General features: G+C 65.5%; 1 protein-coding gene across 1 annotated transcript in view; it reads left to right on the top strand.

The window, feature by feature from the left end:
• The window catches only part of LOC144373567 (anoctamin-1-like), a gene marked incomplete at its 3' end in the record, with an annotated part of 38,406 nt that extends 19,811 nt beyond the window's left edge, over positions 1 to 18,595 (top strand). Inside the window, exons 6-12 of the mRNA XM_078036588.1 lie at positions 1,636 to 1,687; positions 3,739 to 3,804; positions 4,282 to 4,337; positions 7,586 to 7,627; positions 13,493 to 13,557; positions 14,213 to 14,347; positions 18,435 to 18,595. Coding sequence (XP_077892714.1) covers positions 1,636 to 1,687; positions 3,739 to 3,804; positions 4,282 to 4,337; positions 7,586 to 7,627; positions 13,493 to 13,557; positions 14,213 to 14,347; positions 18,435 to 18,595 — 577 coding nt within the window. The remainder of the gene's footprint in view (positions 1 to 1,635; positions 1,688 to 3,738; positions 3,805 to 4,281; positions 4,338 to 7,585; positions 7,628 to 13,492; positions 13,558 to 14,212; positions 14,348 to 18,434) is intronic.
• Positions 18,596 to 19,978: the final 1,383 nt, after the last annotated feature.

Raw genomic sequence — 19,978 nt, 5'->3', positions numbered from 1 at the left:
TTGGGAGAACCACCACGCTTCTCCATCACGGTGACAGGGAAATTGGAACAGCCACCTGGGTGAGCGGAGTCCCAGGTCTCTGCACCCTGACCTCTGCCATCTCTAGGCGCCTAGCGCTCCCGGGAGCTCGGGGCAGGTGCACATGTGTGGACCCGGCCTTGCTGACAGGGAGGGGCAGAGATGACAGCAGCTCCCTGGCACCTGCTGAATCCAGTTCAGGCTGTGGTCCCTGGGTGATGGCTACTGCGAGCACCCTGTGGGCACCCGTGGGCTGCATCCACTTCTGGGCGGGCAGAGGGCCACTGTCTGCTCCCTACAGACCCCAGTGTGCTCCAGGGCACCCCTGACAGCCAGGGTGTGGGGTTCACGCCCGCCCTCCAGCCATTCGGAGCCTGTAGGTAGAAGTCAGCGAGCAGCAGCACCCAACAGGGAGGGGCCCGATGTGCTGATCTTGGGAAGGCACTGGGGAGCCATAGAGAGTTGCAGAGCAGGGTTTTGGATGTGGTAAGAACTGTTCTAGAGTTTCCAGGGGATGACGGTGGGAGAGCAGATGAAAGGCTGACATGGGATCATGGTGACAGCTGCGAATGGGGGCCGTGACTGTGCAGAAGGGAGGAGGTGGTCACAGGAGAACTGGGTCAGGGCAAGGCAATCTGCTGTCGACAGGGATGTGAGGAGCATCCGATCAAAGTGGTTGCCTCATTTGGCAGGTATTTATTGAGCACCTGCTGTGTGCCTGCAGCTGGGTGTTGAGCCCATGAGCACCGGGCAGAAGGGGAGGTGCAGGGGGAGGGGACAGTGGGGGAGGGAGCTGCCCCGTGGGCCTGTGTGGGACAGGGAAGACCCTGCAGGGGCAGGAGAGACGGCGGGAGGCCGAGCCGCTGCACAGCGGGCGACAGAGACAGGAGCAGGTGGCGGCCAGGTCGGGGGCGCAGGCTGGTGGCCACTGGAGGGGCTCTGGCTTGCCTGAGGGAGGGGAGCAGAGGGGCGGGCGCAGAGCCCCAGTACGCTCCAGGTGTGCCCCGCGGGTCCGGCGACGTCCTTCCCCACTCTGCACATGGGACCCAGGCAGGTGGGAGCCAGCTGCCTGATGTCCCACAGCTCATAGGGCAGCGGGCACTCAGATCCGGCAGGCGGACTCCCAGCCAGGCTCTTGAGGCCACTGGTCGGTTGCATTGTCTGGGGGTAGAGGGCTCCGCTGGGTGCCTTGGTGCCCGTCAGACCTACCTGCCACCCTTGGCCCCTCCCCAGCCTTAGGGACACCTGGGGCTGTGTCCAGGAGGGCACCTGCTCCAGTTCACCTCTCAGCCAGAAGGGATGGTGACCGTGCCACACAGGGCTGGGGGCAGCTATGGTGCCAGGAGGGGTCCTGCTGGGTGTGGCCAGTGCTGTGCTGTGGCTGGCCAAGGGATGCCATGGATGGGAGTTCTCCAGGGTCACTCACTGGTCCCCAGGAGCCTCAGACCTTTGACCCTGTGGCATCCTGAGCCCGGTGGACGTCCCTTAGCAAGGGCCACCACCTCCCCTGGGACATGCTCTGTCCCTTGTGACATCTGACCGGTTCCTTCCAGCGAAGCTGGTGCTGCTGGCCAAGGAGCCTATGGTAACTGCCCTCCCTCTCTGTCCCCGCCACAGGTCTATGAAATTCTGAAGAGGACAACGTGTACCAAGGCCAAGTACAGCATGGGTAGGCGCTCGCTGGGACTCGGGAGGCGGTCTCCGAGGGGCCAGTCACCCCGGGGTGTTCAGGGTTTGATTTACGCCTGTGTGACCGGTAGACTGGAGGGCTGGGCAGGAGGGCCGGGCAGCTTGGGGGACAGATTTACAGCCGGTGTTTTTAAACAATGAGGGCCCTCCAGTCCACATGGTTCATGAGCGTCGGGTTGAGACCCGCGGGGCGGGCGGGCGGGGAGCCGGCTAGAGCAGTCCAGGTTCCGAGGCCTCCCTGACCCTCGAGGTCCAGCAGGAAGCAGCCCGGGAGCCCCCAGGGGGCCACGGCCCAGGCAGCTCTTCGGGGCTGTTGGAAGCTGCAGCCCGGCTGGGCGTAGCTGGCTGAGGCCCTGGCCTCCAGCCCCAGGGGCTCGGATGCAGCCCACCCCCAGGCACCGAAGCGCTGCCCTGGCCAGAGGCCACGTGTGCAGATGCCCCGAGTCCACTGGGCTCCTCCAGGACCTGTTCACAGAACCCCCAAAAAGCCCCAGCTGAGAAGCCGACCGTGTCCCTGGCCCCCTGCGGGCTCCGTCGCTAATCCAGCACGCCCTGGGCCCCCGTGCCCCTCCAGCCTCCTTGCTGCCCCTCACCAGCACACAAGTCCTCTGCAGGGGCCAGGCACGGGTCACGGGGGACAGAGCCGTCTGGGAAGAGCAGAGTGTCACCCAGGCATCCCAAGAAGGGACGGGTGCCACAGGAAGTAAAACAGGGCCAGAAAAGGGGCAGGGCTCGGCAGGGGCCTCCTGGGGACAGCAGGGAGACGCCCCTCGGGGCTCAGGCTGGCCGCTGTGTCCTGACCATCATGGCCAAGGTCACCCACAAAGACAATCTTCTAGGCCTCAAGTCTCAAAGCCGTGTCCTCTCTCTGAGCACCGGGGCCCTGCACAGTCAGGAGGAGCCGGAAACTGTCCCCACTGCCATGGCAAGGGTCTCCAGAGGGGCAGGTCCTGCTGGGCGGGTGGGAAGCGGGCGCCTTGGGAGCTCAGGGCTGCCAGAGGGAAGCTGAGCACAGCACCAGAGGCAGAGGGACGCACTGCTCCAGTCCCGGCTGGGCCTGGGACTTTGTCCCCATGGTGTCCCCCAGAAACACATGTGGCTGCTGGAAGGTCTGTAAAGAGCCTGGGGTCAGAGCCACTGGGCAGAGCTGGTGTCCGGCTCGGGTGGCCTGGGGTGGAGGATCTGTGATTCCCGCCAGACTCCTGGGGGGCTGGTCCCCTGCCCCTGGGAGGGACAGACAGGTCCGGTGCCTCCTCCACAATCCCGCCTCACGTGGGGCTCTGCCCACCTCCAAGCTCGTCCCCTCAGCTCTCAAGAGTAGCAGTGGACCCTGTCCCTGCCGGGCTCCGTCCCCAGGGCTGCGCTGCCCACCCGGCAGCTTCTACCCCAGGGGAAGCAGGTGAGCAGAGCGCAGTGCTGCGGGCAGGGAGCCGCAGCAGCGGGGTCAGGGGGCTTCCCCGCGACAGGACATCTGGGCAAGGACGAGGAGCGCCCGGGCCGGGCGGTTAATGGCAGGCGACCTTTTCACTCATGTTTGTGGCTCTAGCCATGTGCTCCCTGTCCTCTGGTTTGGTCCCTAAGTGTCCCTCAGGCCCACTGGCACTCTGGATCACGGACCCAGGGGACAGTCCATCTCTAAGGGGATTTCAGGAAGTGCCTTTCCCACCTGTGTCTCCTGGGGTTATAGAGGGTGGCCGCCCAGGCCACCGTGAAAACTCGGACACACATACACCTCGAGAGCCTCTGCCAGCCAGGGGTCTCGGGGACAGCCAAGGGCCTCATGGCGGCTCCTCGGCAGGGCCAGTCCTTGGCGTCGGAGCCAATCAGGTCCCCAGGAGCCTCCCCACCACGGCCCCCCGTCCCCTCTTCCCACGCAGGTGTGGTGTGTCGGCCTTGCGCCTGGCATGGCCCGAGCATTGTCCCTCCCCGGCCCCCGGCCCACGTCCCCCGCAGACCCCTCCCCCAGCACCTCCCCGAGCCGCTGGGCGCCTCCAGGCCCTTCCGTGTCACTAATGGCCGATGTACAAACAGGGCAAGGAGAGGGAAGAAGGAAGGACTCTGCCCTTCTAAGTAAAAGGCGGAAGTGTGGGGAGCACGGTAAGTGGGGAGCCCCCGCCTTCCAATCAGCCTCCGCCCGACTCCAAATTGTATGTGTGTTTCCGACACCATCAATTGCTCCACGGGGCCGTGATTCAGCTTCTCTAGCCGTCAGCCGCCTTTCCCGTCTGCGGGCTTGCCCTCCATCCGCCAGGGGCGCGGTGAGCGGCAGGTCTGGGGGTGCCTGAGCCGAGTGGGGGGCTGCTGGCGCCTCCTCCTCCCGGACGAGCTTCCTCGTGGGGCTTCCTCTGCCTTCCTGGTCCCGCCAATCGAGCATGTCGTGACCACGGCCGCGCGGACGGGCAGCCGGCCACCGCGGCCACCTGGGGAAGAGCCCAGGACGCGGCCGGGCTGCGCAGCCGGGTGCACTGGGTTCGAGAAAGCTCCGCATGGCTGAGTGGGCCCGGGGGCCTCTGGCTGCGCAGACGTGGGAGGGGGCCCGCCTGACCCGTGACCCCGCTCTGCTCTGTTTTTAAGGCATCACCAGCCTGCTGGCCAACGGCGTGTACTCGGCCGCGTACCCGCTGCACGACGTGAGTAGCCTTGACACGCGGTCGGTCCCTGCGTCATTCGCTCCCCAGTCCCAGAGGGCCGCGCCCCGGGGAGCGCCAATTATCCTGTGGTCACGGCTTCCTGCTTGGCTCCCTCCATAAATGTCAGCCGCACACAGGCCTGCCCTGTTCCCCTGGGAGCCAGCAGGCACACACGGCATCTCCTCCGGCAGAACCGTCCCCCCGCAGGGCATCTGTGGCCGAGGCTGCGCGGGCTGTACCTGCTCCTCGCGGCCAGTAGGCCCGCAGAAGGTCTTCCCTGGCTCCGGTCCCCACCGGCCCCCGCCAGGGCTCCTGCGGGGACCAGAGCTCAGTGTCTATTTCTGCAGAGGAGATGGCCGGCTTCCTGGGCCGAATCTCCAAATCCCACTGGTATCCCCCGATAAATATAGCCCGTGACCGTGGCTGGGGGTGGAGAGAGATGGTCCTCGTCTTGTGGTCTCTATGGAGACGGGGACTGGAGTTCAACAGGGCGCTGGGATCAGACCGCGGGCCGAGCAGTGTGGGAACCCCAGGCAGAGCATCTCTGCACGTTCCCAGGGTGAGGCCCAGAGCCCAGAAGCAGGAGGAAGGAGGATGGGCCTGGGAGTCAGGAGGCCGGATCCCCGTCCTGGCTGCTCACTCTCATCGGCCTTGAGTGAGGTCAGCCCCGAGGTGTCCAGGAGCCTTGAGGTCTGGTGGCCAGGGCCCAGTGGGCACCAGAACAGGGACAGGTACCAGAGGGCTTTGAGGATGAGACACCAGCTGGGACCCCCACAGGTGCCAGAATAGTGCAGGACAGCATGCCCAGCGGATGGGTCAGGGCAGGAGAGACACTCGGCTGACCTGCTGCCCATGCCCCCCCCCGCCCCCAGGCCCTGCTCTGCACAGTAGGCCAGGACCTGGGGCCCCTGACCCAGCTCCTCACCTTATGCACATGCTGTTCCACCTACTCACCATGCCTTTCCCTGCTCCCCTCCACGGCAGACGGAGGGTCCACACCACGCCTCCCTTTTCTTTTCTCCTGGCACGGCTGATTTCTTCCTCCCCCTGAGCTTCTGATGTCCCTTGTCCCACAAAGACACCATTGCCCGGCCACTCTGTTGGGTTCCTGACTCAGGAAGCCTCAGCACATAGCACTTAGTAAGTGCTCAGTAAACGTGCTGTGGCTTTGGAGTGGCTGAGTCAGGCTGCCTTGGTGAAGGCCCGGTGCTCTCCAGAGGTTCTGAGGGCAGGGCTCAGACCTCACGGACCCGGGGGGCGGGGGGGGGGGGGTCCTGTGCAGCTGGTCAGCCCCATGCTCTGCAGGGTCCAGCTGGCCCATGGGATGCAGCCCTGCCAGGCCGGCCCCTCGGCCTTTCAGCTGGTCAGCCCTGGCCAGAAGCGGGACACGGGAGCCGAATGCTCAGGCCTCCTGCCTGCTTTGCGTAAACCCCAAGTCTTTAAAAAGGAAAGGGGAGAGATCGGCATTTCTGAGAACTACTGTGGGTCGTAGGGACTTTATCTCCTCTAATCTGTTGCGGACAGACTCAGTGAGGTCTAGCAGTTTGCTCGAGGCCACACAGCTGCTCTGGGTGACATGGGGACAAAAGCCTTTGCTACTGTGTCCCCTGGAAGTACCATGCCCTCTTCCTTCGCTGGAGGCTAAGTGGCCCATCTCCCTGGTCTTCAGTCCTGCGTTTGACCTGGGGACGGATCCCACCTGCACAAGGCTTCGGCCACCAGGCCGATTGACAGAGGCCAGCCCTCAGAGAGCACCTCCGAGCCCACACGGGGACCAGGAGCCCCGGCTTGCAGTCACTGTCACATCACACCAGACACAGGGCACCATTGGTGGGGTCTGACCCCACTCTGCAGACAGGGAAACTGAGGCTCGCCACGCCCAGGAACCTGCCAGGGGCCCACAGCCAGGAAGCTCCGGACCGTGGCGCAGTGTCCTTAGGGAGCAAGGAGGCACCCACCCGTCGGCTCCAGTGCTGGCCCCCTCGTCCTGCCCTGAGCCACGCAGACCCCGCCTGCCCTTAGGCAGAGCGTGGACGGGGTGCTCAGACTGCGGCAGGAAGGGCAGCCAGCTCGGGCCTGGCCTGTGGTTTCCAGATCCTTCTGCCTCCCCAGGAAGTTGTCCCACAGGGGGGCTGGCTCGCTGCCTCTGGGCCTGCCCACAGTGTCCTCACCCGCTCTGCCGGGCTCCCTGTGTGGGCCCATTCATCCACCCGCTCCGTGGACTCTCCCGCAGGGGCCGGTCCGTTCCCAGGCAGTTCAGCCAGGTGCAGGGCTGGCGTCCAGTGACAGTCACGGGGCCCAGAGACCCTGGGGAAGTCTCCTGGAACCGAGGGTGTCACTGAACCCAGGGACGCTGACATTTACGTTGGCTGCTTGGTGGCTTTGGCTTCCTTCCGGGTTGGCAGCTGCCTGCCTGGAGGTCACAGCACGGGCCTCTGGTGAACGCGAGGCTCTCCTGGAACCCCAGGGCCGGCTCATTCATGGAGCGGAGGCCGGGAAACGCCCAGGGAGGAGTGGCCAGGGGGGCGGGGGGCGGGGCCAGGGGGCCTGGCGCACCCTCTCTGTTTCACTTAAGGACCCCCGAGCTGGGCTGCTGGCCTGGGCACATGACGTCGTCTTCCCACCTGGCCGGGGGTGGCAGAGGTCGCGACAGTGGCTGGTCAGGGAGGGACAGGAGGCTGGCCGCGTCCCCGGCCGCCTAGGGCCTCCCTCTTGCTCCCCTTAGCTACTGTGTCAGCCGCTGACCTTGGGGCTCAGCTGCTGACCTTGGGGCTCACTCTTGACTTCTAGACCTTTTCTTCCCGGAATTGGAGGCCTGGATGTGAGTCCCAGGTGACCCCTGGTGGCTCTCAGATACGGCAGGTTACCTCTGTGAAATGGACGTGCTGGGCTCCCTGGCCTAGGTGACGGGGCACATGTCACTTGTCCCCCTGGGGTTGTGGGAGAGGAAGGGGGGTCTTCCAGCAGACAGGACACATTCACCTGTTGATGCCTTCCTCTGTCCCCAGAGCCCCCGTTCTCTTGTGCTGCCAGGTCCAAGGCAGGGACACGGGACTAGTGCTGCCCTCGGGGAGACTCACGGGGTCCCGGTGCCGGAGGCTGGCCGGCTGCACTCCTTCCCGCAGAGGGACACCGCCCAGGACGCCCTCGGCGGCTGTCAGCGAGGGTCGCGGGAGTTCTGTTTCGAAATTTGGCAAGTGTGACCTCAGCCTGTGCCTCGTGGTGAGACTCCCTCCTCTCTCTTACAGGGGGACTATGAAGGGGACAACGTCCAGCCGAATGACCGAAAAGTGAGTTGAGGCGGAGCGTGGCGGACAGCGGCTGTCGGGGCCGCGGGCTCTGGCATCGGGCGGGCTGTGTGGGACCAGGGAGGTTGGGGACCGAGTGACGCGCAGGGCCTCAGGGGCCCTCGAGTGTGCCTGGCGAGCCGGCCAGCCTGGCCGCCAAGGAAGCTGCGCCTCCCCTCCTCCCCTCCCACTTTCTGGAGAATCTTAACCTCCATCCTTGGCAGGTGGCTGAGAGGTGGGGGAGGAAGGGTGTCCTCCGAGCCTGCCCCTGCCGACGGTCACCCCACCTGGCCGGGGTTAAGGCTCAGCCTTGGGGAACTGCCTGCTGAGGGATGCCATGGCCTGGGCGGGCCGTGGAGGCATTTGGCCTCCTTCCAGCCTCTCCTGGGCCAATAAGTGGGCAGTGAAGTGGCCGGCTGCACAGAGCCAGGCCCTGGGGCATACCGAGAGCCGCCGGGCCTTCCCCGGTGTGTCAGGCTGACCTCCCGGAGCCCTTCTGAGTGGAGACGGTGCTGAGCGGTGGTCCACGGAGCCCTCTCTGGGGCCCACTGAGGGACCCTCTGTTCTGTGGTGGCTGTCCAGGGCCTCCGTCCACTCTCCAGGCCCTCTCTGTGCAGGGGATATCCGCTCCTTGCCCCGGGCTCCCCAGGAAGCCTTGCCCCTGCCCCGTCCACGCCCAGGCTGGCACAGCCTCTCACCTGGCACCCACCTCAGCCTCTCCCCCTCCCCCAAACAACCCTGCTGCCCCCCCATTCTGATCCTTGTGCGGGTGGTGGGCGGAGAGGCTTCCTTGAGAACCTCACAATGGTGGCCTTGTCCCAAACCCCAGGGCCCGGGAACCTCTGTGGACGGAATGTCCCTCCTCTCAGCTCCCCGCCCCGTGTGTGTTTAAGGCTTGGGGACTTGAGGCAGCTTGCCTCCCGAAGACGCTATCTGATCCAGCACAAAATGACATATTTGGTTATTTTTAGTGTAACATCTGGCATTTGTCTGGGACCCTGTGGCTTGTAGAACTCCCCTGTCCAATCCCGTTGGAGAGCGCCGTCCCCTCGGCCGGCCTGCCCTGACCCACTGGCCTGAGTCCAGTTCCCTCGCACCCCTGCCACTTGGCTGAGCCCTTCCTCCATCCAAAAATGCTTCCTCTGTGGACCCTGCCACCCTCTTCTGGCCAAACGCCGTCCTTGGGGCCGCAGGTTCCTGTACCAACCCCCAAGCCCCAGCCACTGTCTCATCTCAAGATCACGTGGCCGATGGTCACATCAGTGCCAGGACCAGCGCAGGAGGGCGCTGCTCCAGAAGTGCTCTGGGCTCCATCACGTGCTAGGCCCAGCTGAAACACTCAGGTTGCCCCCCACAGACATGTCCTCTGCCAGAATGTCCCCTCACCCCAGTAACGTTGGGTCCCAGCAAAGGGTGCAAGGCCTGGCCCCTGGGGTGATCAGAGTATGGATGGGTGGGTGATGGAGGGTGGATGGATGGAGGGCGGGTGATGGAGGGCGGGTGATGGAGGGTAGGTGATGGAGGGTGGGTGATGGAGGGTGGGTGATGGAGGGTGGATGGATGGAGGGCGGGTGATGGAGGGCGGGTGATGGAGGGCGGGTGATGGAGGGTGGGTGATCAGAGTGTGGATGATGGAGGGTGGGTGATGGAGGGTGGGTGATGGAGGGCGGGTGATGGAGGGTGGGTGATGGAGGGCGGGTGATGGAGGGTGGGTGATGGAGGGTGGGTGATGGAGGGTGGGTGATGGAGGGTGGATGAATGGAGGGCGGGTGATGGAGGGCGGGTGATGGAGGGTGGGTGATCAGAGTGTGGATGATGGAGGGTGGGTGATGGAGGGTGGGTGATGGAGGGCGGGTGATGGAGGGCGGGTGATGGAGGGTGGGTGATGGAGGGTGGGTGATGGAGGGTGGGTGATGGAGGGTGGATGGATGGATGAGTGGATGGATAGAGGGCAGATGGATGGGTGGGTGGGTGGATGGATGGATGGATGGATGGGTGGGTGATGGAGGGTGGATGGATGGAGGGTGGGTGATGGAGGGTGGATGGATGGAGGGTGGGTGATGGAGGGTAGGTGATGGAGGGTGGGTGATGGAGGGTGGATGGATGGATGAGTGGATGGATAGAGGGCGGATGGATGGGTGGGTGGATGGATAGAGGGCGGATGGATGGATGGATGGGTGGGTGGATGGATGGATGGAGGTGGATGAGTGGATGGAGGGTAGGTGATGGGTACCTGGATGGATGGATAGGAGGGGGAGGAGGGATGGGTGGGTGAGCGATAGACAGGTAGTGGTGGTGAGAGGGAGGGAAGGAGGGGGACATAGGAGTCCCAGCTCAGAGTCCTGGAGAACTTCTCACGCTCTGTGGGTTCCGTTTTAAGTGGCTTGGTTCTGAGTCTTTTGCCTTTTCTCTGAAGACTCTGGAGCTTCTCCACTCACACTGCCCTGGGCCCAGGTATCTTGCAGGACAGAAGGAAAGCTGGGGTGGGGCAGCCATGTTTCAGCAAAGTCCCCACCGAGGTGGTCATAGCCTTGGGCCTGGTCCCGGCCGTGGACGGTGGGGCCCTCAGGCCGTGCACCTTCCTGCGGGCCTCCCGCGAGTTCCTGTTGTGTGACTGACCTGGTTGCACAGGGAACACCCAAGGCTGTGTGTGTGCAGAAGGGTGTCCTCTGGCCAGCACTCGGAAGGCCAGGCCAGCAGGAGCCCCATGGAGCAGAGGACAGCTGACACCTCTAGGAAGGCTTACTGGGCGGATGGATGAGGTCCACTCCACCCCGGCTCGGCCTGTCGTCCCGCCCGTCATCAGCTGCTCTCTGGGAACCTGCCAGTGGCCCGGCCCTGTTTCGCTGAGGATGAGGAGGATCACTTAAACCTGGCCCCCCTTTGAGGGGACCAGCAAGGGCCATTGACACACAGCAATTCAGGCCGGTGTCAGTGCTGTGCAGGGCCAGCTCTGGACGCAGGAGGGAGGCCCTGGCCAGAGAGAGGCCCAAGGGTGGAGCCAGGACCCCTTCAGGCCCACAGCTAGAAGGTCCTGGCCACTGGACGGAGGAGCCGGGGCCCAGGGCCCTGGTCCTCAGCCTGCATGGCCAGCTTCTCCCCGTGCTGTTGGTGACGACGGTGCAGCCTCCTTGCCCTTCTTCCAGTGGTGACAGGGCAATCCCCGTGTGGTTCCTTGGCCGTGACAGTCCAGGGAGATGGGCAGGACTTCTCTTCTTGGCAGGAAGAGAGGCCACGGAGGCTAGTGGCCTCGTGGGAAGCTGGTGGGGGCTCCTTCCGCCATCTGAGCGTGGCGGTGAGCTGCTGTGCGCCGTGTGGGCCCCACGGCCCGCCCTCCCCGCTGTCTCAGGTGCTTCTCTTCCTGAGCTTGTGCCTGCCCCGGGTCTCTGTGCCTGTGCCTCTGCCCCGACTCTCCTTCTCCCTCCCTCTTCCTTCCCACACCCCCATCTCTGTCGTCCGTCTCTCTGGCTCCCTCTCTCTCCTTCCCCCTCTCGTGACCTGGCTGCAGGGGACGGTGCTGTAGAGCAGGCCACTCTCCCTCCCCAGAGGCCCAGCCCGGCTCCAGTGGGGCCTGCTCACGTCCCAGCTTGCACAGGGACGCCCCTTGTCATCTGCACAGGGACGCCCCTTGTCATCTGCACGGGGACGCCCCTTGTCATCTGCACGGGGACGCCCCTTGTCATCTGCACGGCCCGACTCAGGGTGCCTCACAGGGGCCACTTGTGCACCTCAGGCCTCTGTGCTGAGCCCCTCGGTTCCTGCAGTGACCTGGGAGGGGGTACCGCACCCTCATCCTCTGTACAGCACAGGGGCCCTCCCGCTGCCCAGGCCCAGTGGAGCTCACACCCACATCAGAGCCGGCTCCGACTCCCCGCAGACCGCTGGGCAGGGTAGGGACGCCTGCGTGTCCCAATGCTTCCCGATAGCCACGGGGGGTGCACGGCAGGGCTCTGTGGAACCCAAGACCACCCTGGCTCTGCCCAGGGCTCCCGTCCCTGCCTCTCAGAGCCGTGCGCACTGACTGGACGGAGCCTTCTCAGAGCTGCAGAGCCCCAGAGGGAGAAATCCCCCGGAGGACAGCTCCCCAGGCCGGACCCCCAACCCGAGGGCCACATTTCATTCTCCAAGACGTGCTTGGAGGAATCTTGACCGTCAGCTCTGGGCCTCTGGGTCAGTGGGCAGGACTTCTCAGCTTGAGATGCCACAGCCGCAGCCACCAACTGGGCAGCTGGCCAACACTCACTGCCTCAGTTCTGGAGGCCAGAGGCCGAAGGCCAGGGTGCTGCCCCTCGGCCGGCTCCCTGTGGGGACTCTCTCTTCCTGGCTTGCAGCCAGCCCCTCTGGTGGCACCTCCTCCTGGTAGCACGGTCCCTCATGGTAAGGGCACTAGTCCCAGCAGCAGGGACTCATGACCTCACTTAACCCCGATGGCTTCGGGGAGCCTCAGCCTCAAGTACAGTCTCCAGAGGTTCTGCGTCCACAGGTGAATCTGAGGTCCCTAGTAGAGGGACGGTGGTCTCACGTCTCCAGGGCAGAATCGGGCAGGACTGCCCCCTCCACTCCAGCTTTTACACAAACGTCAGGAAGAGGGTGAGAGTAGGAGCAGCACAGAGCCCCAGCCCTGCCCTCCTCCCCGCTGCAGGCAGAGGTGGTCCCGGCCCACGGTGGGAGGACTCTGAGGGTTCCTGGGACTGTCCCCACACACCTTTCACAGACCTGGAGGCCTCTTGCTGCCCGTGGTGGCCCCTGAGACACCTGGACCTCCTTCCCTTCTGGTGGGTCGGATCGCCCATCTCTGAGGGTGAATCCAGCCCTCACCTACCCCCCGGCCCTGCTCAAGACGGCTGTGGGGTCCAGAGGCCTCACAGCCACCTGACCCCCTCCTGCCAGCTGGGTGACACTGGGCACAGTGCCAGGCCTCTGGCCTCGGGGCCACCGGTGAGGCCTGCAGCTCTGAGCACTGTGTGGCGGCCGGTGGGCCCTTTGGGGGTTACAGAACCTGGCCTTCCTGGGCCGGTTGGGCCCGGGCCGATGGGTGCAGGGCACAGAGGTCTCCTCCCCGATTGTCAGGTGGGCGCAGTGGGACCTCAGCCCAACAGGGAGCCCGACACACTAGTTACGGACCACCTCCCGCCCCCGCCCCTGCCCTCCAGGGACTGTGGGAAGTCACTGAGGCTCAGAGTGTCCCTTGGCCAGCACTGTGACCTGGGACTCTGTTTGGGAGGTGGCTTGGCCTAGGGAACAGGCCTGAGCGAGGAGAGAGGCAGCCGCTCTGCTCCCTGCAGCTGGAGGGTGCGGCCTGGCGCGGGCGGGGGTGAAGGTGGGCGAGGGCTGCCCACACCGTGGGAGTCGGCCTTGGCCAGCCTTCCCAGCGCGTCCTGGGGCCTCCTCCCTGGGCACGAGAGGCTTCCCATCCACCAGGCTCATTACCGTCCCTGCCTGAGCCTGGGGGAGGCAGGGCGTGCCCGTCTCGTTTATTGCAATTCACTCTGTTAATCGAGGGCCCATCTCTGGAGACAGACCTGAGCTATTTTTGCACCCGTGAGGATTTTTTTCTTTTTTCTTTTTCTTTTTTTAATTTGCCATTGACATTTCTCTGCTGGAAACCCTGGCGGGTTTGTGACTTCTATAGAGAAGGTCTGGTGCGTGACGGGTGAGCCCACGCGGAGAGGCCGCGTGGTGCCGGCACCGTGGGTCAGTTCCACGTCGGGCGGCCAGGTGGGGGATGCCAAAGCCTGCCAGGGTCGGCCGGTGCTCAGCGAGTGCTGACGGTGAGGTGACGTGACGGGGGCCAAGGCCAGCAGCTCCGAGCACTCGGTGGGAGGCAGCCTTGGGGTGCCAGCTTCACCTGCCCCCCTCTTCCTGCAGCTCCTGTACGAGGAGTGGGCGAGCTATGGGGTCTTCTACAAGTACCAGCCCATCGACCTGGTCAGGTAAGCGGGCTCCGCGGGCCTGGCCCTGGCTGTGGGAAGCGGTGGCTGGCTGGATGTCGTGGGGGGAAGTCCCCGAGGTGAATATTCAGTCACCTGGGAACCTGTTGGGACTCGAAGCTGCGTGGGAGGCTCGGCGTGTGACCAGCCAGCGCTGGGGCAGCAGCTTCTTTACTCGCTGGAGGATGGACGTCCTGTGTCACATCCAGTCTCTGCTGCCCCCCTGGCCGCGCCCAAGGACCTCTGTCCCTGCAAGGCAGGAAGGGACCCGTCGGCTCAGGCAGCGTGTCCTGTGGGGACGTGACAGAGTGTGGCCGGTGGAGACTGACTCAGCCACCAGGAGCCCCCGGGCGATGGGTGTGGCAGGTCTTCTCCCCTCCAGGCCCACGTCCACTCCAGGGCTCAAGGCTCGGGGAACACCGTGTGCCCACCAGTGTGGCCTGCACAAGCACAGTGCCCCTTCCCAGGGCCCAAAAGAGGCGGGTGATACCCACCGAGAGCGGCCCCCCACACACACCTGGGGAGGTTTTTTGAGCCCCATGCTGCCTGCGGGACGAGAAGTGGCCCGGGAGAGCTTTCCCTCTGGGGAGGGACGCGCCTTCTTTCCGGGCGGTGGGCGGAGGAGGAGCTGCGGCCTCTGTCTGTCTGCTCTGGGCAGGAAGTACTTCGGGGAGAAGATCGGCCTGTACTTCGCCTGGCTGGGCGCCTACACCCAGATGCTCATCCCGGCCTCCGTCGTGGGCGTCATCGTGTTCCTCTACGGCTGCGCCACCATGGACGAGAACATCCCCAGGTGGGCACAGCCCCGCCCAGGAGCAGGGTCCAGTGGGAGGCTGGCCTCACAGCCTCCCGCGCTCAGCCCCCGGGGACCTCAAGGGCGCCTGGGCGGCCGCCATCTACAGACTCAGAGCTGCGTCCGTGTGTGGGCACCTTCCTGGGCACCCTCGCTGAGTCGGGGCGTGAGGTCAACGCCAGGCCCGCTCTCGTGTTTGGAAGGACTTGTCATTTGGGGTCAGGAAGGGATTCCGGCCTTGGTGCCGCCCGGAGAGCACCCTGACCCCACGGCCGCCTCTGAGCGGTGCCTGCGCTGTCACCCCCAGGGCCCAGCCACAGCCGAGTTCAGCCCACGCAGGTCTCTGGGTGGACCCCCGTGCCTCCCTGGGCACCGAGGACTGTGCCAGGCCTGGGGAGCCCTGGGAAGGCGGCCAGGACCCCAGAGACACCAGCCTGGCTGGGGGGCCGTTCTCCCGGCACCTCCGCCTCCCCTGTGTCGCTGGACTGGCCACAGCCACCCCTGTGCCCGGCAGTGGTGCGCCCAGGCCCCCGCTGTCAGGGCGCCAGGCCCGGGCCCTCTGTTCTCAGGCCTCTGTGTGCAGCCCTCGCGGGGACCCAGGTCCTCATGGGGCCCGACTCGCTGGCCTCGCAGGACCCTGTGTCTCAGCCAGTCCTGATGCCAGCTGGTGGCTTCCTGGTGACTCTGCCAGGTTCCTCTGACACAGCCGTGGGCTGGAGAGCCACCGAGTCGTCCAGCCCATGAACAGGCTGGCTCTCGGAAGCCCAGAGAGGCCACAGCCCACCGGCTGTGCTTCAGGAGGTTTTGATCCATGAACGACACCTGAACTATTCCACCCGCCCGGCGGAGCTCGCGGGCGCTCGGCCCAGGCCCTCGGTGCTGTCCTGACCCTGGGCAGGGGGCGCTTGACCTTTCTTTTTGAGGACGGTGTGAGGCCCCTGCACCCGTTTGGCCATGGTGACCATCTCTGAAGCCCAGCCCCGGGGGATGCTGGGGCTGGCCTCGGGCAGCAAGGACAGGGCAGGGAGAGAGTGTCCGCGGGCGCCCTGGAGCAGGCCAGGTGAGTCTCCGGCTCCTTCCTTCCTGCGGGCGGAGACTGCCAGCTCGGGCGTGGACTGCCCAGGAAAGGGTCCAAGATCCCCTGGCTGTGCCAGCTCGGCCGCCATCACGTGGTCAGAAACGCGGTGACTCAGGGGGGTTGGCAAGCGGGGCCAGAAGTCCCCACCCAGCCTCTCCTGGTGCTGTGCCCGGAAGGGGAGGCCCCGCAGGCTCCCCAGGCTGCCTGCAGGGAAGCCCAGACTCCAGCCTCCCTGGGAACACCTCCACCCTCCACCTCCACCTCCAACCTCCACCCTCCACCTCCACCTCCAACCTCCACCCTCCACCTCCACCTCCAACCTCCACCTCCAACCTCCACCTCCACCTCCACCTCCGACCTCCACCCTCCACCTCCACCCTCCACCTCCACCTCCGACCTCCACCTCCACCTCCGACCTCCGACCTCCACCTCCACCTCCGACCTCCACCTTCCACCTCCACCTCCCACCTCCGACCTCTGACCTCCAACCTCCACCTCCGACCTCCACCTCCACCTCCGACCTCCACTCTCCACCTCCGACCTCCACTCTCCACCTCCGACCTCCACCTCCACCTCCAACCTCCACCCTCCACCTCCCACCTCCGACCTCCGACCTCTGACCTCCAACCTCCGACCTCCACTCCAACCTCCGACCTCCCCCTCCACCTCCACCTCCGACCTCCAACCTCCAACCTACACCTCCAACCTCTGACCTCCAACCTCCAACCTCCACCTCCAACCTCCGACCTCCCCCTCCACCTCCACCTCCGACCTCCAACCTCCAACCTCCACCTCCAACCTCTGACCTCCAACCTCCACCTCCGACCTCTGAGCTCCTTGTCCTTATCTCGGCTGGGTTCAGAACCAGCAGGAGCAGGCTCTGTGTCTGGCTGGTGGCATTTGCCAGGAGCTGAGGCTGGCAGGGAGGAGACCAGGCTGGGCAAGGTCAGCCCTCCCTGACCCCTCCAGCCAGTGGCCACTATGGCCCTGGGTCAGTGAAGACGGTCGGGCGGCCTGCCACCCACCTCCCTGCCCGAGGGGCTCAGGTCAGGCACAGCTGGGCATGTGCTGCCCCCTGCGTCCCCGCTGCCTCCCTAAGAGGCCCTGGATGAGGGGAAGCTCAGTAAGGGCACTAGGTGCCCCACGAGGCCGTCCCTGGGCTTCTGTCGGGATCACCCCAGCTCCCAGGGGTGGCCACGGTGACCACAGCAGTCACATGCCAGCCCCGATGCAGAGGTCCTCCCGACAATCCAGTGACACATTATCAGACCCACGTCACATATGGGGACCCTGGGACACAGGAGGTAGAGTGACCTTCCCAGGGCCAGGCGGATCTCAGAGATCCATCCCAGAGTGTCCGGCTCCAGAGCACAGTTCCTCCCCCTGCCTGCGCGCCAGTCGGCCCAGCACCCCAGCCTCCACGTCCCCGCGCCCAGCCCCCACGTCCCCACGCCCAGCCTCCACGTCCCCACAGGCACACACTCTTCCCCAGATGCCCCCGGGCAGCTGCCACGCCCTCTCCTGCCCCTCCCACCTCCCTGCCCGTCGGGCCTGGGTGCAGCATGGGATGGAGGTCCAGTGACTGTAGCTGAAGGAAGTGAGCCAGATGTCCCCTGACTGGCACGGGAAAGGTCCCCAGAGCTGGTGGCCGCGGTGGGCCAGGTGTGCGTCTGTGCCCAGGTTCTGTGTCTCCAGGAACCTAACGAGAGGAAACCAAGCCAAGACCTCAGCTCAGCCCCAGGTTCCCTCCGACCTCTGGGGACGAGGGCTCCAGCCGGGGGTCTGTTCGTAGATGAGGGTCTGGGCCAGGTTCACGGGGAGGAGGGGTCGGGGAGGCCACAGCCGGAAGGGCCTTATTCTTGCCCCTCCTGGTGTTCATAAAGAAAACAGATCTGAAGCTAGAGGGCTTGGCCAGGGTCCCAGAAGGCAGGACGGCAGAGCAAGGACCCAGCCTAGCGCCCCACCTCGGCGGAGCCCCACCCCCATGGCCCCTGAGAAGACTTTGAAGACTCAAAGACCAAGGTCCAAGTCCACTGTGCTGTGTGGCTCTGAGGAACTTATTCCCCTCTCTGGGCTCCTTTCCCATCTGTGAAGGTGGGATCGATTCTGTAATCCCCAGTGCTGATCCCAGCCAGGTGGACACTCCACGCAGGCCAGTGCTGAGGCTCTTGCTACCAGCGGGTGGCCTCTCGGAGTCAGTGGAGGGGGAGAGCCTGGCTGGTGGTCTCGCCGCCCCTCGAGCCTGTCTGCACAGCAGATCAGAGGCCTCACCCACCAGGGCCACCATCCCAGGTGGAGCCCCTTGGGGACGTGTTCCTTGTAACCCAGCCTCCTGGGGAGCATTCCGGGTGCCTCCTCTACCCCCCTTGGTGTTGGGGACAGGGGCCCCGCAAGCACTTGGCGGCCTGCTTCCCAGGGACTGAGTGGGGTGCTCCCCCCAGCTCCCTCCCCAGCCCTTTTAGCTTTTTGAGACAGGGTCTCCCTAAATTGCCCAGGCTGGCCTCGAACGTGGGATCCTCCCGCCTCAGCCTCCCGAGTGGCTGGAATTCCAGGGGTGGCCACTGTGCCCAGCTACCCTGGTCCTCCTTCAGTTCCAAGGCCTGGCCTGGGCTCCATTCCCAACCGACTTGCCCTGGCACTGCCCGGCCACAGGGAGAGGCTCGCCAAGACCCAAGACTTCTGGAGGTGCGGAGGTGGCTGGCGTGCAGGCTGCTGCCCGAGGGCCACCCAGGGGACCGTCCTGCCCCAAGCCAGTCTGAGGGGGGCCTCATGGGGCCAGCTGCAGTTCAAGACCCCTTGCAAAATGAAATGTGACACCCTGGTTCAGAATTCCTAGGGATTCTAAGACGGGAACGGCAGGGGCCCTGCCGACTCCAGGTTGGGCTGGCCCTGGGTGGCAGGGAGGGACAGGGGACAGCTGCCACCAGCTGTTGCTCCTCACAGTGCCCCTGTGGTCCAGGAGCAGGGGCCCCCAGGAGGGGCCTCGTCCAAGCGGCCCCTCTCTTGCAGCATGGAGATGTGTGACCAGAGACACAACATCACCATGTGCCCGCTCTGTGACAAGACCTGCAGCTACTGGAAGATGAGCTCGGCCTGCGCCACGGCCCGCGCCAGCCACCTCTTTGACAACCCGGCCACCGTCTTCTTCTCCGTCTTCATGGCCCTCTGGGGTAAGTGGAGCCTGCAGGGCGGCCACCCACGCACCCGGGGTCCCTGCTCCTGGGTTCTCCGTCTCGGAGCCTCCGCAGGTGGGGTTTCCCAGGAGGGCACCAGGTCGGCGCTGCCGGGGTGCAGAGGGGCGGTTCTGACCCGTTGGGGCCCTGGAAGGCCCAGGAGGGCACCAGGCTGGCCAGGCTGGGAGTGGCCCTTCTGAGGACCACAGCTGCCCCTCGTGGGGGAGGCGGACCTGGGCTGGCTGGGGCGTGGGCTCCCCTTGGAGCCTCCTGGTCTCCCTGCAGGTGTCCTGTGCCCATTTTAAGGAAGAGAAGCTGAGGCCCCGAGAGAGGGCGGGAGGGGCCCGGGGTCCCCGCTCCCAAGCAGCCGTCCTGCGCCCTGCCCACTGGCCTGCACGGCCACCAGAGCCAGACGGGTTCCTCCTCCAGGAGTCCGATCCCCGCCCAGCTGCTTCCTGGGCGCAGGGGGTGGGCCCTGCCCGTGTCCTTGGTCAGCAGAGTGCCGTCCGTTCCCTTCTCTGCAGACTGGGCTGACCACGGCCTGGCCAGCTGGGTGTCTGGGACGTGTGCAGCGGCAGGCTGTGACCCCCACACTGGACACCAGGCCCGTCATCTCCAGGGGCTCACGTCCATAGGAGCTGGGGCCGGGCACAGAGGGCAGTCCCCCCCAGGGAGGGGACTCAGGAGAACGTCCCAGGAGAGCTGGAGGCCTGGGTGGACTGAGGGCGGCACCCGGCCACCTGGCTGACCAGGAAAGGAGGCCCTGAGGGACCTAGTTCTGAGGATGTGGCCGGGCAGCGTTTGTGGCAGAGGGGCCACGTGGAGGACAGAGGTGTGTCCGCCAGTGACCAAAGGACCGATGAGCCGTTAGAGGGGAGCTAACCGGGCTGCGGTGTCCCATCAGAGCCCCCTCCAGCTGGGCCACCAGCCAGCTCGCTGTCCCTTGGGGCCCCTGGGGCTGTGTGGCTGCTGGCCAGCACCCTCTAGTGGCACATAGGGTGACCCTCCTGGTGATGGCTGCCCAGGCCACCAGAGCCCTCAGGGCCTCCTTTCCTGGTCAGCCAGGTGGCCGGGTGCCGCCCTCAGTCCACCCTCTCCCTGGCCCCAGAGGCCCCGACTGTGCCCCACTAGGGCCCTGGCAGAGCCAGACTCTGTGCCCTCCCTGACCCTGCCCTGTCGGTGGCCCCTGGTGACGGCCCTGTCCCAGTGAGCCTGCAGACTCGTCCACTTTCACGGACTCGACAGTCACTGTCAGGTGGCCGCCAGGCATGTGGGTCTGGGCCTCCCAGGCCTGCAGAGAGCCCCAGGTGCCCGGGTGTCCTCTCCTTCTCCTGGCCAGCGCTGGCCACCCTGGTGGCCTGGGGAGGAAGGGAAGGAGGG

The sequence above is a fragment of the Ictidomys tridecemlineatus genome, unplaced genomic scaffold (assembly GCF_052094955.1).
Source record: "Ictidomys tridecemlineatus isolate mIctTri1 unplaced genomic scaffold, mIctTri1.hap1 Scaffold_4331, whole genome shotgun sequence".
NCBI lineage: Eukaryota > Metazoa > Chordata > Mammalia > Rodentia > Sciuridae > Ictidomys > Ictidomys tridecemlineatus.
This window is presented reverse-complemented; position numbering and strand designations above follow the sequence as displayed.